The sequence below is a fragment of the Sceloporus undulatus genome, chromosome 5 (assembly GCF_019175285.1).
Source record: "Sceloporus undulatus isolate JIND9_A2432 ecotype Alabama chromosome 5, SceUnd_v1.1, whole genome shotgun sequence".
Taxonomy (NCBI): Eukaryota; Metazoa; Chordata; class Lepidosauria; order Squamata; family Phrynosomatidae; genus Sceloporus; species Sceloporus undulatus.
Window position 1 is genome coordinate 8769451 of NC_056526.1, and position 14522 is coordinate 8783972.

Consider the following 14522-nt stretch of genomic DNA (forward strand, 5'->3'; position numbering starts at 1 on the left):
TGCCTCCCCAAACTACAACTTCCAAGAGAGTATTGTATGCTGATGTCTAGCATGAGTATATTCTCATGGAAGTACTTTAAATTCCAGGGAAATTAAAAGAACTTCTTTCACCATCAAAGTTTAGGTCAGGTTTAAGTGGGATTTATAGGCAGGCACTTAGGTGCATCCCAAATCTTAAAAGTTGTAAGTAGAAGTTAATTTCTTTAATTCCAACAAGAGATACTTATAACATAAGAAATTGAGATCCTAGTGTTGGTGGCAGGTTCTGGCATAAATTTGCCATTTGAATTTAATTTGCACTCCATCCTGAAAATATGGCTGATAATGACTCCATCTGACCAAAATGAGTCTGTCTTCTGTAGGTAATGATAGTAAAAAAATGTCACTTTACTATCTGAATAGCTCCTTGGTCCTTAGCATATTTATCACCTTACACTAAGGCTGCAGAGAAGGCTAAATGTCTCACAAAACTACAAATCCCAGAATTCTATAGCATTGAGCCATGGTAGTTAAAGGGTGTCAAACTGTATTATTTCTGCAGCCGGGATGCAGCCTAAATTTCTTTCCTGTGAGTGACTTCAACTGAGTCAGTGGATTGAGAACTGGACTGAAAAATACAAAACTTTACAAATGGGATTAAAAAGTCACAACATGGTTACTACTGATACATGTTTGCCCCAAATATAGTAGTAACAATAGTAATTTGAACAGTGTTAATAATACTAATTGCGACTGTCTTCTAGAGGCAAAGAATCTGACATTTTGATGTTCCAAACCATTCTTGGATTATGTTTGTCAACTGCCTTTTAGAAAGTTCTAATTTTCATGTTGCCGTTTGAACTGAGTAAAGCCAGCGTGGCATAGTGGTTTGAGCATTGGGCTATGACTCTAGAGAATGGGGTTTGAATCCCTGCTCAGCCATGGAAACCCACTGGGTGACCCTGGGCATGTCACACACTCTCAGCCTCCGAGGATGGCAATGACAACCCCACTCTGAAGAACCTGTCAAGAAAACCCTGTGATAAAGTCCTCTTGTCTAAGTCAGAAACAAATTGAAGGCACACAACAACAAGACATGCACAGGGTTTACCACTGTTGACCAGGTTGTGAATGCCACCTTTCCTCTTCATTTTGGGTATTGATTTCCAAGGTCTGCCCTAAACAGGACAGGCTCAGGCACAGAGACAAAGCTAGCAGGTATCCGCACATTTGGCTTGTTCTGGCCAGTTAGCCAGCCTAGTTTATGTACTTGCCACCACAGTCTGTGTCGGCTTGACTACAGTTGGAATGGGTCAACAAAGCCAGACTTGATTTGTCAATGGTGGACAGGTAGAGATCCCTGCAAACTTGGTGAGCCTCTGGGATGGAAATCTAGGGCCTAGCTGCCTGTATTTTGGGGGAATGCACTCAGAGGCCTCTTAGTCCCCAGGACAGGTGATGTCCCTTGTGCCAGAAGAAGATAGTAAGAGCCACCTGATTTCTGCCAGCTGGTAGGGGCACTGACACAGACAAAGTCAACCCAAGACATGGTGCAAAAAAGAACTCTATTATGCTCCACAGGAGGAGCAGAGCTCAGAAAAGATGCTTTTCTGGATGACCAACTCCCAGAATACTGCATTTAGTGTCTTTGTCATCCAAAAAGTAACTTTTCCTGGCTGCAAGGGGAAAAAAACACAAGGGGGCCCAATTCAATCTGAAAACAGATACCTAATTGTGGTCAGACGGAGCTTGAGTCTTGGGATATGATCTGTAATAAACATAAGTTTTATTTCACAATGGATGATAAATGAAACTGCCCAAAATCCACCTTGGGTAGCCCCAGATCTTAACTCTTGCAAAGAATGGAAGTGTTGGGTTGTCTCTCAGATCCCCAGTTGAGGCCTGTTCATCCACTGATCTTTTCTTTGGGAAGGAAGAAGCCATCTCATGTGGATCTCCTTTCTCTTTTGTCCTAGCAGGTGGCCAGGTGTGCCGCCCGCCCTTGCTGCACAGTTCTCTCCCTTGGCTGGATGGGAGCAAAGCTCTGGGAAGCCACCACCATGGGACCTCTCCATGGAACCTGAGTCCCTTCTCCAAGACCCCCATCCACCACGGCTCACCTGGACCTCTCTCTGTCTACCCTCCGGCTTCCTCCTCAACTTTGTCAGCGGGCCACTCCAGTCCACACCTCTTCACCTTCCCACCGACCCCTCCCAAAGATGTCTCCCCAGATCCCTCCATCTCCACTCCAGGTTCCACTGGATCCAGCCGGCAAGAGGAGAAGGAGTGCATTAAATATCAGGTGTCTTTGGCCGACACCATGAAGCTGGAGTCTTCTCACTCCAGGAGCAGCATGGCCTCACTAGGAGGGGCCTCTTCCTCCGCTCACCATCCCATCACCACCTACCCATCCTACGTTCCTGAATATGGCTCTGGACTTTTCCCCCCTAGCAGCCTCTTAGGGGGATCGCCGACTGGCTTCGGGTGCAAATCCAGACCAAAAGCACGTTCCAGCACAGGTAGGGTCCTTAATGGATTCTTCATGATTTTCTTGGGGAAAAGATAATAACATGCAAAATCCACAAATAACAATCCACATTATTGTACTGTATTGCCAACACAGCTACCCTGGATATGTTTTTTGGGAAAAAAGTTACCTGAGCAACAGTCAAGGAGGGGATAATTTGATTGAGTAGGTGGATTTTGAGTGCAAATTCAGACCAAAAGCTGCTTGATCCAACTAGGGTGCTATATGGATTATTACTAAAAGCAGAAAGAGTAATATTTTCTTTTTCCAGCAGAGATCAAACACAATAATGCAAAGGCCACTGAGAAATCAAAGCGAGAGTGCAAACCTCTCCCCTCAAAACACAGGAACAATGTGTTCCAGAATGCCTGTTTTATTCTACTCTTCCATTTAGAAAGAACTGAACAAGCTTAGAGGGGCTCCTCTTGGTCTCCCACACCGACATTGCAGACCAAGGGGCTTAGCCTGAACAATATTACAGAATCAAGTGATCCCAGGCTATTTACTAGGGCTGCTACAGTCCCTTCCCTTTCCATTCCGTTTGCCCTTGTTGGTTTTAAAAGAGATAAACTAGAGGAAATGATGTGTGCTTTGCAGCAACCTTCTCCTAGAGAGAGAAAGAGAGATTTAATTTGCACAGATCCAGGAGCCAGAAGAAGGTGGAAGGTTGTAACTAACTTGGGGTACTTTCACAAGACTTACACCTTCTACTCATGGTGAAGAAGCCCACTTGATTTTTGGTCAAGTACTCTTGCAAGAGGTAAAAGAGGTGTCCTTACTTACAGATTTCTATCCACAGATACTATTTAACCAAACTTGGCTGGTTTTATTATGCTACGCTGGTTTTGTTAGCCTCCCCTTCACTTTTTTTCTTTACTAGATTAGGTGCTATGTGTGTGCGTGCGTACATGTGCGCTTGCGTGTACACATAGGAAGTGGTTGATCATTTTTCTCTCATTACAATAAAATGGGCTGAAACTTCTAGTGGAATTTAACTCGGTTTCAGCCAAACTCCCAGTTTAAGTGCATAACCCGCAACTATGTAGATTTGGACAATCCCAATCCCAATGAATCCTCTGCCTTCCCACTATTTCAGCTGCTTTTAAAGTGTCCCAGCTTCTTTTTCCTCCTTCCTCCTTCCACTTCCCCTTTTTGTTTTTTGCTTGTTTCGATTAAGGTAAACTGAGTTTGAAGTCCAAATGTAGCTTTTACTCATAACTCAGCAACGGGGAGAGAAGCAAAGGGGCCGAATTTGACCCTTTCCAGTAGGCTCTGGCAAAAATAAACTGCTGCAGCCTCTCCTGACCTGTCTGTTCTTCTACATTATTAACTTTTGCTATCTTGACCATATTTTGATATTGCTTGGCCACACACGTCCCAGTTTTCAGCTGTGAAATGGTGGGGAGTATGCCAATGTGCTAAACTTGACATCTCTGATGTCGTATAGGACAGGTTGTCCTATAAGTTTGCAGACTCTCATAACTTGATTTTGAACACGTTTACTTGCAGAAACACAGGCCTCATAGGTTTACATGAATTTTACTTTTAAGAAACGGTTGTACAGGGTGGCACAGCTGTGACCTTCAGCTTTTAAAACTCGAACTAGTTGTGATTTCATGGGAGCTTAACTCTCAAGTGGGTATTGGCTTAAGCGATGATTCCAAAGGTACCTATGTGGGGGAACATGAAATTAATTGGGAGTTTCATCTGAATAAATGTGGCTGGACAAAGGTTTCGGGTTTCTCCTTTTTATGACTACATAGATGAAATCTCTCGCTCATGCATACACATGACCCACTTTGCTTTCAGAAAGTTTAGTGAAAGGTGGTACTCATTAAAGATGTTTTCCATATCCTATAGGTCATTCCCTTCCTTCCCAATTTTATTTTGCCTCCTGGGAGATGGGAGTAGAGAGTTGAATCAAATTTAAGATTAAACATTACTTCCAGGCCTCTCTCGCCCCCCACATTCAACAAGCAGGGCCGCCTTGAAGTTCGTGAGGCAGGGTGGAGAGCAAAGAAATAACAAATTCCATATAGACAAATCTATAGCATGATATTGCCACACCCTGATGTGCATTTGAGGACTGCTGTACCAATTTAATACTGAGATCTCATTCAGAGATTGGAAAAAGTCATGGTCACCACTGGGTGACCTTGGGCAAGTCACATGCTCTCAGCCTCGGGGGACGGCAATAGCAAACCTCCTCTAAACAAATCTTGCCGTAAAAACCCCACAGTTGGTTTGCCTTAGGGTCACCATAAATTGGAAATGACATGAAGTCACACAACACACACAGAACTCCCAGAAAGTAGAACTCCAGTCATGTCTGTCTCTTTTGCCTCATGGATGCTAATACCCTCCAATATTTCTCAGATGAAAATTGGGATACATGTGGCCAAGCAATATCATTGTGTGGTCAATGAACACACAAACTAGGTGAGGCTTCAGCAGTTTGATTCTGCCTCAGTCTACTGGGAAGGGCAAAATGCCCCTGCTGAGTTAACTAAGTATAAACTACTTTGCACATTGCTGCAACTAATAATAATAATAAATTTTATTTGTATACCGCTTTTCCTTAGATCAAAGAGGTTTACAGACCAATAAAATGGTTACAACATCTCATAAAATAGATAAAATGCAAAATACAAATTATATAAAATCTAAAAAACAATCATTCAAGAGAGTAAGGCAGAGAGTCAATGGGATTGGGAGTGCAAAACTTCATTTTTCAGCGGGGAAGACTAGACAGAAGAGGAAGGTTTTAAGCCTCTTTTTAAATGTTTCCAGTAGTAAACTGAAGTAAACTGAGGGAAAGCTGGAATAAAAAACTAGGACATTTTAAAATCAGCTAAAGAAGTGGGATGACAGAGGATTAATTGGGACTGTTCCTGCCAAACGGGGACAGTTGGAGGGTATGGCACACACATGTGGCAAGAAGCCTTGGTTGACTGAGATTTTTTGTGGACAAATATTCACTGGAAGAGATAGGACTGTTTTTTTCACATGCTCACTCACTGTCTCTGCAGACTTGCCAGCTCTTACTCAGGCTGCATCCACACTGCAGAAATAATTTGGTTTAGCACCACTTTAACTGACATGGCCTCATGCTATGGAATTGCTGGAATTGTAGTTTGTTGTGGCACCAGAGCAAAGCTGTTGCAGCAAAGCGCTGGTCTTGCAACAAAGTAGAATTCCCAAAATTTCACAGCATGAAGCCATGGCATTTAAAGTGGCATCAAACCAGATGATCTCTGCAGTGTGGATGCAGCCTCAGCTCTTTAGCTTGGCCTTAGCAATGGCTTGACCCACAACTGTTTGAAGGCAATAATGCTTCTATGACGGCTTCTTTGCACAGCTGTGAAAAGCTCACTGGCTAGTTTCTGCAGAGCCTTCTGCTTTTAAAGGCCCAAAGAGCAGGCCAATCCCTTTGTTTTCCAGTCAGCTGGCAATCTGAAAGGACAAGATTTTTGCACAAAAGTGACATCTCTATAGAGCAGATTCCTCAGGTGTTTGCTGAATGAACCCTAACTGTCTTCAGTTCATCCTGGAATTTATTTAGGGATTGAAAAACAGCAGCTTTAGATTGAATTGACCTGACAGGTCAAACTTTAACCTCACCTCTGCCATACTCTTTTTGTCATCTTCTAGTTTTTCTCTGCTGGTCTATTATAAACAGGGCAACTAAACCACAATGCACAATTAATTTCCCCCCTTCTTGTTTCTGGTGGTAAGCCAAATTCCCAATCTGTTTATTAAGCTCAGAAGCTCTTTTTCTTTTTTTAAAAAAGCAAGTTGCTGTTAACTTGAATTTTTCTGGAGAGCTGATACAAAGCATGTATATTTGTGTGTGTGTGTATCTGTGTGGTGTTGCGGGAGGACCACAAAACCCTAATGTGTTCCAGAAATGTTATTTATTGGTTCAGTGACTTCCGTGTGCAAAGAAAAGAGAAATGGATAGAAGCAGATTCACATTCCCCATTCAACAGTCTCTCAGCACTTCCTGCAATTATTTTCCCAGGTTCCAGCAGCCTGAGTATTTTAAGTTTTTTGTAAAAATAAAATTGGGGACCTTTTCTTTTGGTAGAATTGGCATGGCAAGTCAGGGATCTAGTTAGGAAAAAGAAAGAAATCCCATTTTGTCTGCCTGATCTGGACTTGTCCCACAGATATTTCATGACCTGTGTGGAGGGATATTTCCTTAATAGAAGTGATTCTAATTACAAAAAGCCACTTTCACAAGACTTTAGGATTTCACATTTATAAATGGACACAATCCACTTTGGAATCATCTGCATTTATAGCCCAATCCCCAGCATCTTTGTTTAGATGTTAGTCCTGCTATATTAAGCAGTAACTTCCCTATTACATATGGTTTGAGGGAGAGGTTAAGTACTTGGTTTCCAGGTAGAACTACAGCCAGGAAACTGGTAGCCTTCCCAATGTTGTCCAAACCACTACCATTGACTCTGCTGGCTAAGGCTACTGGGATATCTAGTGCAACAATATCTGGATTGTTACATGTTCTCCTGACCTGATGTGTCAGGAGAGGGCTAAGACATAATGCTGCATGAAATCCTGGAGAGATGGTGCCAGTCAATGTCAATAATACTCAGCTAGATGCATCTAGATCGAATTCGGTATGAGTTAATGTTAGTTGTTGTGTGCCTTCAAGTCATTTCTGACGTATGGCAATCCCATCACTAGGTTTTCTTGGCAAAATTTGTCCAGAGAAGTCCTGGACCTCTGAGGTTGAGCGTGTGTGACTAGCCCAAGGTTACCTAGTGGTTTTCCGCTGATGAGCAAAGGGGATTCAAACCCTGGTCTCTCACCCAACACTCAAACCACTACATCACATTGGCTCAACTCAGTAAAAAGCAGCTCTTTATATCCCAGTGACTGGGACTATTTTCAGTGGCAAAGCATGCTGTGCCAGACCATGTTCAGAACTCCCAGGACAGGAATGTTGCCAACTTTTCAATCCTCTGGTGTGCCTGTGCTTTTAAAAGAAGCTTCCTCTGTAGTCACTAGCAGCTCACAGTGTTCATTTCTGTGCAGTGTGACCTTTTGGGGGTTCAAGCACAAGAGCAGGTCATGAGGCAGTCTTAAATATTCTGGTGGTAAACCCGCCCCCCCAACATCTCATTCTAAAATATCTGAATGTCTATCTTTAGGATCTGACTATTTGTAGATTAAAAAGAGAGCTAAATAAGTAAAAGGTGTATATAAATATTCTTTTCATTTCTTTTCCTCATGGAGGCTGCTACAAGTAGAGTAATCCAGCATGAGTCAGATCAGTTTTCAGGGTTTTTCCAGGGTGACATTTACTCTGACTGTCTGATCAGGGACTGTCTCTATTTAGCTGATACGTTTTAGCTAATCCAATTATTTTCAGACTGCTGCACGCGACAGTTACATTGTTTATTCAGCGCCAGGAACTTTAATAGAGTCCGGATGCGGTTAACAGTGACAAAAAAAAAAAGTAAACGCAGAACGGCCTCTTTCTGTACATGCAAGCAGACTGACGTTGAGAGAGAGAGAGAGAGAGAAAGGGAGGAAAAAGGAGAGACAGAGAGTGGGAGGAGGTGTAGAAGACGCACAAGAGAATGAAAACAGAGGCCTGCAAGCTGGTTGAGGGTTGCTGCTGCCTCCTTGTTTGCTGACAAGAAACCTTTTCCTCTAATGTCAGATAGATACAAGAGATGCATGGTGTTGTAAGTGTGGCCTTGACCATCATATGATGCTGTAAGTTAGGCTGGGCCTAGCTCTACTGTGAGGCTAAGTGAGAGAGTGCTAACTGTACAACAAGGCAAAATGAAACAGGGTTCAAACTTACTCTGAGGTTGGGACTAGGTCTGGACCTAAGTGAGACAATGCTATCCTTACTCCTAGGCAAAATGAGTCAGGGCCTATCCCTACTGTGAGGCTGAGTGATAGAACACTAGCCCTACACTAAGGCAAAATGAGTAAGGCTCAGACTAAGTCTGGACCTAAGTGAGACAATGCTAACCTGCGCACAATGCAAAATGAGACAGGGCATAGCCGTACCATGAGGCTCAGTGAGAAAGTGCTAGCCCTACAGTGTGGCTGAGACTGGGTCTGGACCTAATGTGAGACTACATGAGACAGAGCTAGCCCTGCCACAAGGCAAATTGAGACAGGGCTTAGCTCTACTGTGAGGCTAAATGAGAAAGTGCTAGTCTTACAATGAGGCTGAGACCAGGTCTGGACGTAATGTGAGTCAGCATTTTAAACAAGCTCCAGCCTCCTGGGCTGGAGCTGGGATGCGGGATGGAGGTGGGGATTATCACACACTAGATCATTGCCAAACCGCCGGCCACCATCAGCCTGGGTCCCAGGCGGGATCAAACAGTGCTCCGCCAGCACTTTTTAGAAATCAGAAAGCTTTCCGACTTTTAAAAAGTGCTGGTGGAGTGCGGCTGGGACCTGGGCTCATGGTGGCCAGAAATTTAGTGTGCATTAATCGCTGCCTCCATCCCGCATCCTGGCTCCAGTCTGGGAGGCTAGAGCCAGTTTAAAATGCTGAGCGATAAGCTCCTTGATGAGACAGAGCTAGCCCTACCACAAGGCAAAATGAGACAGGGCTTAGCTTTACTGTGAGGCTACATGAGACATCACTAACCCTACCACAAGGCAAAAAGAGGCAGGAGTCAGACCTGCTTTGAGGCTGAGACTAGGTCTGGCTCTAAGTGAGATGGAACTATCCCTACCATAAGGCAGGGCCAAGCCCTACTATGAGGCTAAGTGAGATAGTGCTAGCCTTACAATGAGGCTGAGACTGGGTCTGGACCTACTGTGAAGTTGTGCGAGAAAGCGGTCGCTCTACCACAAGGCAAAATAAGGCATAGCTCATACCTTTTGTGAGGATGACTAGGTTTGTGCCTAAGTGAGGCAGTGCTATTCCTATCAGAAGGCAAAATAGGGTTGGGACTAGCTCTACTATGAGGCTGAGATAGCACTAGCCTACCGCAGGGCAAAATGAGGCTGGGTCTCACAAACATCAGTAAAATTATACGTGCATATGTGCATGTATATGCAGATCCATGTGCATGTATATGTTATTTAAATATATGTGCACACACACAAACATGTTATTTACAAACAATATATAGGAAACAAATATTCAGAAAAAGAATGTAAAAAGTCAACAAACCAGCACACTATTAAAAAGCCCTTCACAGTCAGTTCATAAAAGCCTGATGGAAAGGGAAAATCTTCTCCTGCCAGCAGAAGGAAAGCCAGGAGGGAACCATCCTAGTTCCTTAGCATTTGGGAGCTGCTACTGAGAAGGTCCACTCCTTTGTCCCCTGAGAAGTTAGTGGGTCAGAAAGAAGTGCTTCTCTGCAAGATCGTAGAGCTTAAACGGGTTCATGCAGGGAGATATGGTTCTTCAGATAGCCTGGACCTGAGATGTATACTAGTGAGCTGGGTGGTCAGTAGCAGCCGCTCCACTCCTGCACCTTGGTAGAGGTCTGATACTAGCTTTGGCAACAGATTAGCAAGGACTACAGGTGCTCAGTTGTTTCAGAACAGCTGTAACACAATCCTTGCCCCATCCCCCTGAAAAAAATAGGCTGCTGAAAATTAACTTGTTAATAATGATTGTTGGAATGGGGGGGAAATGAATTCATTCCTATTAATGTAGCAGAGGTGAAAATGTAATTTGTTGCAAAGTTAGGCTCATCTGTGCTGTCATGTTTCCTATTTCTGTATGTGGTTGTGAAAACTGGACAGTGAAGAAAGCTTACAGGAAGAGAATAAATGTGTTGGAAATGTAGTGTTGGAGGAGAGTTCTGCAGAAACCATTGGCTGCTGGGAAACCCCCACAACCAGCCCATGAGCAAATGAAGTCCAAACACTCCCTAGATACCAAAATGACTAAACTTGAGCTATCTTCCTTTGGATCTACCATGAGATGACGTGAGTTGATGGAGATGAACTTGTAGCTGAGTCTAATTCAAAGAAAGAAGTTGGTAGCATGAGCTTTCGTAGACTTGAGCCTACTTCCTCAGATGTACTCAAGTCTACGAAAGCTGATGCTATCAACTTCTTTCTTTTACTTAGTCTCAAAGATACTACAAGATCCCTTTGATAATTGATTTTCTAGACTAACATGGCTTCATCTTAGACTGCTCTGTAAAGCTAAAGAAAGTAGGAAAAGAATAAGACCCAATACAGGTGGATTGATTCAAGTCAGGGAAGCCATAGCCCTGAATCTGCAAGACCAGAACAGGGTTGTTCACATAGGATCACTGAAAATTGAAACTGATTTGACAGCATATAACTGCATAACAACAAATAGTTATTAATATGTTAGGTGGTTTTCTTTGTAAAGAAACTATGGAATTTTATAGAGAATGGCATGTCCTTTAGTTAAGTCACCTTCTCAACAACAACAGTCCAATAAATAAAAGAAATGAGGAAATTTCCTCAAGCTCTTCACAGATATGTAGACATTTAAGCAGATAATACTTTCCCATGCAATGATGAAGAAGCCTTGCTGGCTTTTGTTATATTATCTCCAGTCCAGAGTAGTTCCCAAACAACCTTGATAGGAATGAAGAACATAACTTTATGGAAATAGAGGCAGGGCTTTCCCAGTGTTGTTGCAAAGCTGTTGTATTAGGGAAAGGGGGAAAATAACCCACTCTGATTTTATGAAAAAAAAAAAAACACATTAGGTTTAGATCTTCCCTGCCTCCTTCCCTGAAAATATTCCAAACAAACCAGTTGCCAGACATAACATTGTTTAGTTGAGGAGAGCTGGGTTGAGCAGGATAAGTGAGCCAAGCCGGAGGTAAAAGGACCAGCATGGGAAAAAAAGGAAAAACAAGTGAGGCCAGAGCCAAATTCTTCTGGGAAGGATCAACAGAGGTTCCTTGGCCTCTTTTGAGTGGCTTTCTGAGGTTCTTCTCTCCCTTTGCTGTGCCTTCTTGGAGCCAACAAGGATGACAGAAAATGGAGCAAAAGAGGAAATGGCAAAACAGCAAACACTTTTTGGAGCTGCGGCTCAGACTGACCTAAAGAGGGTGGTTAGCTTCACAAGGTTGTTTCATCATTGTCAAGTCTTTTTCAGCCAGACCCCAAAGACATCAAAAAAGGTCCCACCACAATTTCGTCTGCCCGGCTTTTTTCTTCTGCTTCCTTGGCCTGCACTCCTCGCCTGTGGGGCTGTCTAGAGAAATGCAGATAATATTTTGTATTTACTTGGTGCTTCCTTCATGGAGTGCACTGGGTTATATCCAAAGTCACACTAGCCTCTGCCCAGATGGGATTTTCTTACTGTTTCTCTCCAGCCTTCCTTGCTGTCTGAAAACATGCACTGGAGGGATGCTCTGCACTTCAGATCAGTTTTTTTTAGCTTGCATGATGAGGCTATGGAGGGAAGTAAAATAATCCCCTCCTGCTTCTGCTGATGGAAACAGTTGTCTCAAGCTGTATCCGCATTGCAGGAATAATGCAATCTGACACCGCTTTAACTGCCATGGCTCAGTGCTATGAAAACTTTGGATTTGCAGTTTGTTGTGGTACCAGAGCTCTGAGAGAGAAGGCTCAAAACAGTAGGCCCTTGGTATCCTCTGGGGTTTGGCACAGTAAGATGGTATCCCTTGTTCTGTCCGTTTCAGACGGGAGTCTGAACTTTCCCCCAAACTTACAGCAACCTTGCTCAGACTTGCTGGACAGTTTACTAAGAACATTGTCAACCACCTCACAAGCTGTCAACAAGTTTTAGGACATTGGTTCACATCCTTTTACACCCATACCAACTTAAACCTTTTTTCCTCCCCATGAACTTTAATCCAAAATCCAACCAGAGTTACTTCAAACAGTATGAATTCAAAAGAAGGTGGCAATAATGTATTATAAAGGACAATAGACAACTTTGAAGACCCAGTTTGAAGAAACCCAGCAAAAAGGGACTCTGGTTTTGCTTTTGGCTTGCTACAGTGCGCTCAAATCAAAAACATAGGGTTGACATCTTTTGAATTATTACCTCAATGGCAAATTCAAGGTTTGCTTTTGGGAATATATATATATATGTGTGTGTGTGTGTGTGTGTGTTTGTGTGTGTGTGTGTGTTCAAACTGTGGATGCTTGAATCCATGGATCAAAAAATTGGAAGCTATGAAGGGCTGACTGTCTGTATCTCACAAAACTACAAATGGAGCCGTGGCAGTTAAAGTGATGTCAAACTGTCACAGTAATCCTGGCAGCAACCTTGCAAGGGAGGCCAGTATTAACTGAAAATTTGAGCCCCCTTCCCAGGGTTGGAAGATATTTAGTGGCTGGCCTGAAGCCAGAGGGAAAAAAAAGCAATAGTTTTAAAGTGAGGTGGAAGTGGTTTGGAAAGGGGTTTCACTTCCTTTTTGTGCATTCACACAGCATTTGCCTCCCAGTCAAACAGGTCTTTCAGGTTTTTGAAAGAATACCACCCTCCCTGAGGACTCCTCTTTACCAGAGGCAAAAACTTGGTATGAGTGTATGGATTGCACAGTAAGGCCCCTTCCCCCCCAAACCATTTTTTACTCAGGTGAACCAGAAATTAATTGCTTGCCTTCAGGGACTGCTAGCAAACACAGACAGGCCATTCTTGCTAAGCTAGTATATGTAAAGCAGACTCAGAACTGCCAGATAAATATGTATTTCTATTTCAGTAGAGGGCCAGTGTGGTGTAGCGGATTGAGTGTTGGACTCTGACTCTGGAGTCCAGGGTTCAAATCCTCTCTCAGCCATGGGAATCCACTGGGTGACTTTGAGCAAGTCACACTCTCTCAGCTTCAAAGGATGGCAATGGCAACCCCCCTCTGAAGGAGCTTGCCCAGAAAACTCTGGGATAGGTTTGCCCTAAGATTGTCGTAAGTCGGAAGTGACTTGAAGTCACACAACACACATCTCTTTCTCTGAAGAGCTCCATTTGCCTGAGAAGCTGGGAGCGAAGAATGTCATAGCTTGTAATGCGTGTATCTGCACTGCACAGTTTATAGCTGTTTGGTCCCTCTTTAACTGCTCTGGGTCCATCCTATGGAATCCTAGGATTTGTAATTTGGGAGAGCAGAGTCCTCTACTGTAGTTCAAGCAGTGTATCAGAGCTTTTGAGCAGCGAATTCTGAGTACCACACCAGACTAGAAGTCCCAGAATTCCATGGAATGATATTCCAAGAGTGAAAGTGAAATCAACTGCTATAACTGGGCAGTGTGGTCCCACCTGATACACACTGCATATAAAAGAAGTTCATGGCAACATAAGTGGTTCTTTCTCCCCACTATTTATTTTCACAACAACCCTGTGCAGTAGGTCAAGTAGGCAGAGAGGGAGGCTGAGAGCAAGACAGAGAGAAGGCCAAGGTTATTTATTGAGCTTCAAAGCTGAGTGGGATTTGAACTCAGCTCTTTCGTTTCCTAGTCCAATACCACTCAGACACACTGCTGTCCAGGGGAAGGTGAAGTGGTGAGTGAAACTGCTGAGGTGCTTCTTCTTTGGAAGCAACAGCTTTCCAGATGACAAATGGCACCTTTTGGGATTGCTATAGCTCAAACCCAAGAAATCCAGAGTTTTGGAGTTTGGTGAGGACTACGGGCTGTCTTGAACTATAGCAATGCTGCCCCCCCAGCAGAGAATTTTAAGTACAGTGGGCCCATGGCATCTGCTGGGGTTTGGCTCCAGGGCCCTTGTGGGTACCAAAATCCATGGATGCTCAAGTCCCATTAAATACAATGGATAGTCAAATGGTGACCCTTATATAAAACAGCAAAATCAAGGTTTGCTTTTTGGAATTTATATATTGTTTGGATGAATCCATGGATGAAATGGGTAAAGAATCCATGGATACAGAGGGCCAACTGTACCTCACCAAATTACACATCTCAGCATCCCATAGGATGGATTCATGGCAATTCAGGTAGCATCAAACTGATATAACTCACCAAATTACACATCTCAGCATCCCATAGGATGGATTCATGGCAATTCAGGTAGCATCAAACTGATATAACT

The 14522-nt window shown here is 43.4% G+C and overlaps 1 protein-coding gene across 4 annotated transcripts in view; it reads left to right on the top strand.

Moving 5' to 3' along the window:
- The window catches only part of GATA3 (GATA binding protein 3), a 79666-nt gene that overhangs the window by 26941 nt on the left and 38203 nt on the right, over positions 1-14522 (top strand). For 2 of the 4 annotated variants that reach the window (XM_042470874.1, XM_042470876.1), the window contains exon 3: positions 1956-2498. In XM_042470874.1, the coding sequence (XP_042326808.1) occupies positions 1956-2498 (543 nt within the window). The remainder of the gene's footprint in view (positions 1-1955; positions 2499-14522) is intronic. The other 2 variants (XM_042470877.1, XM_042470875.1) reach the window with 1 other exon arrangement.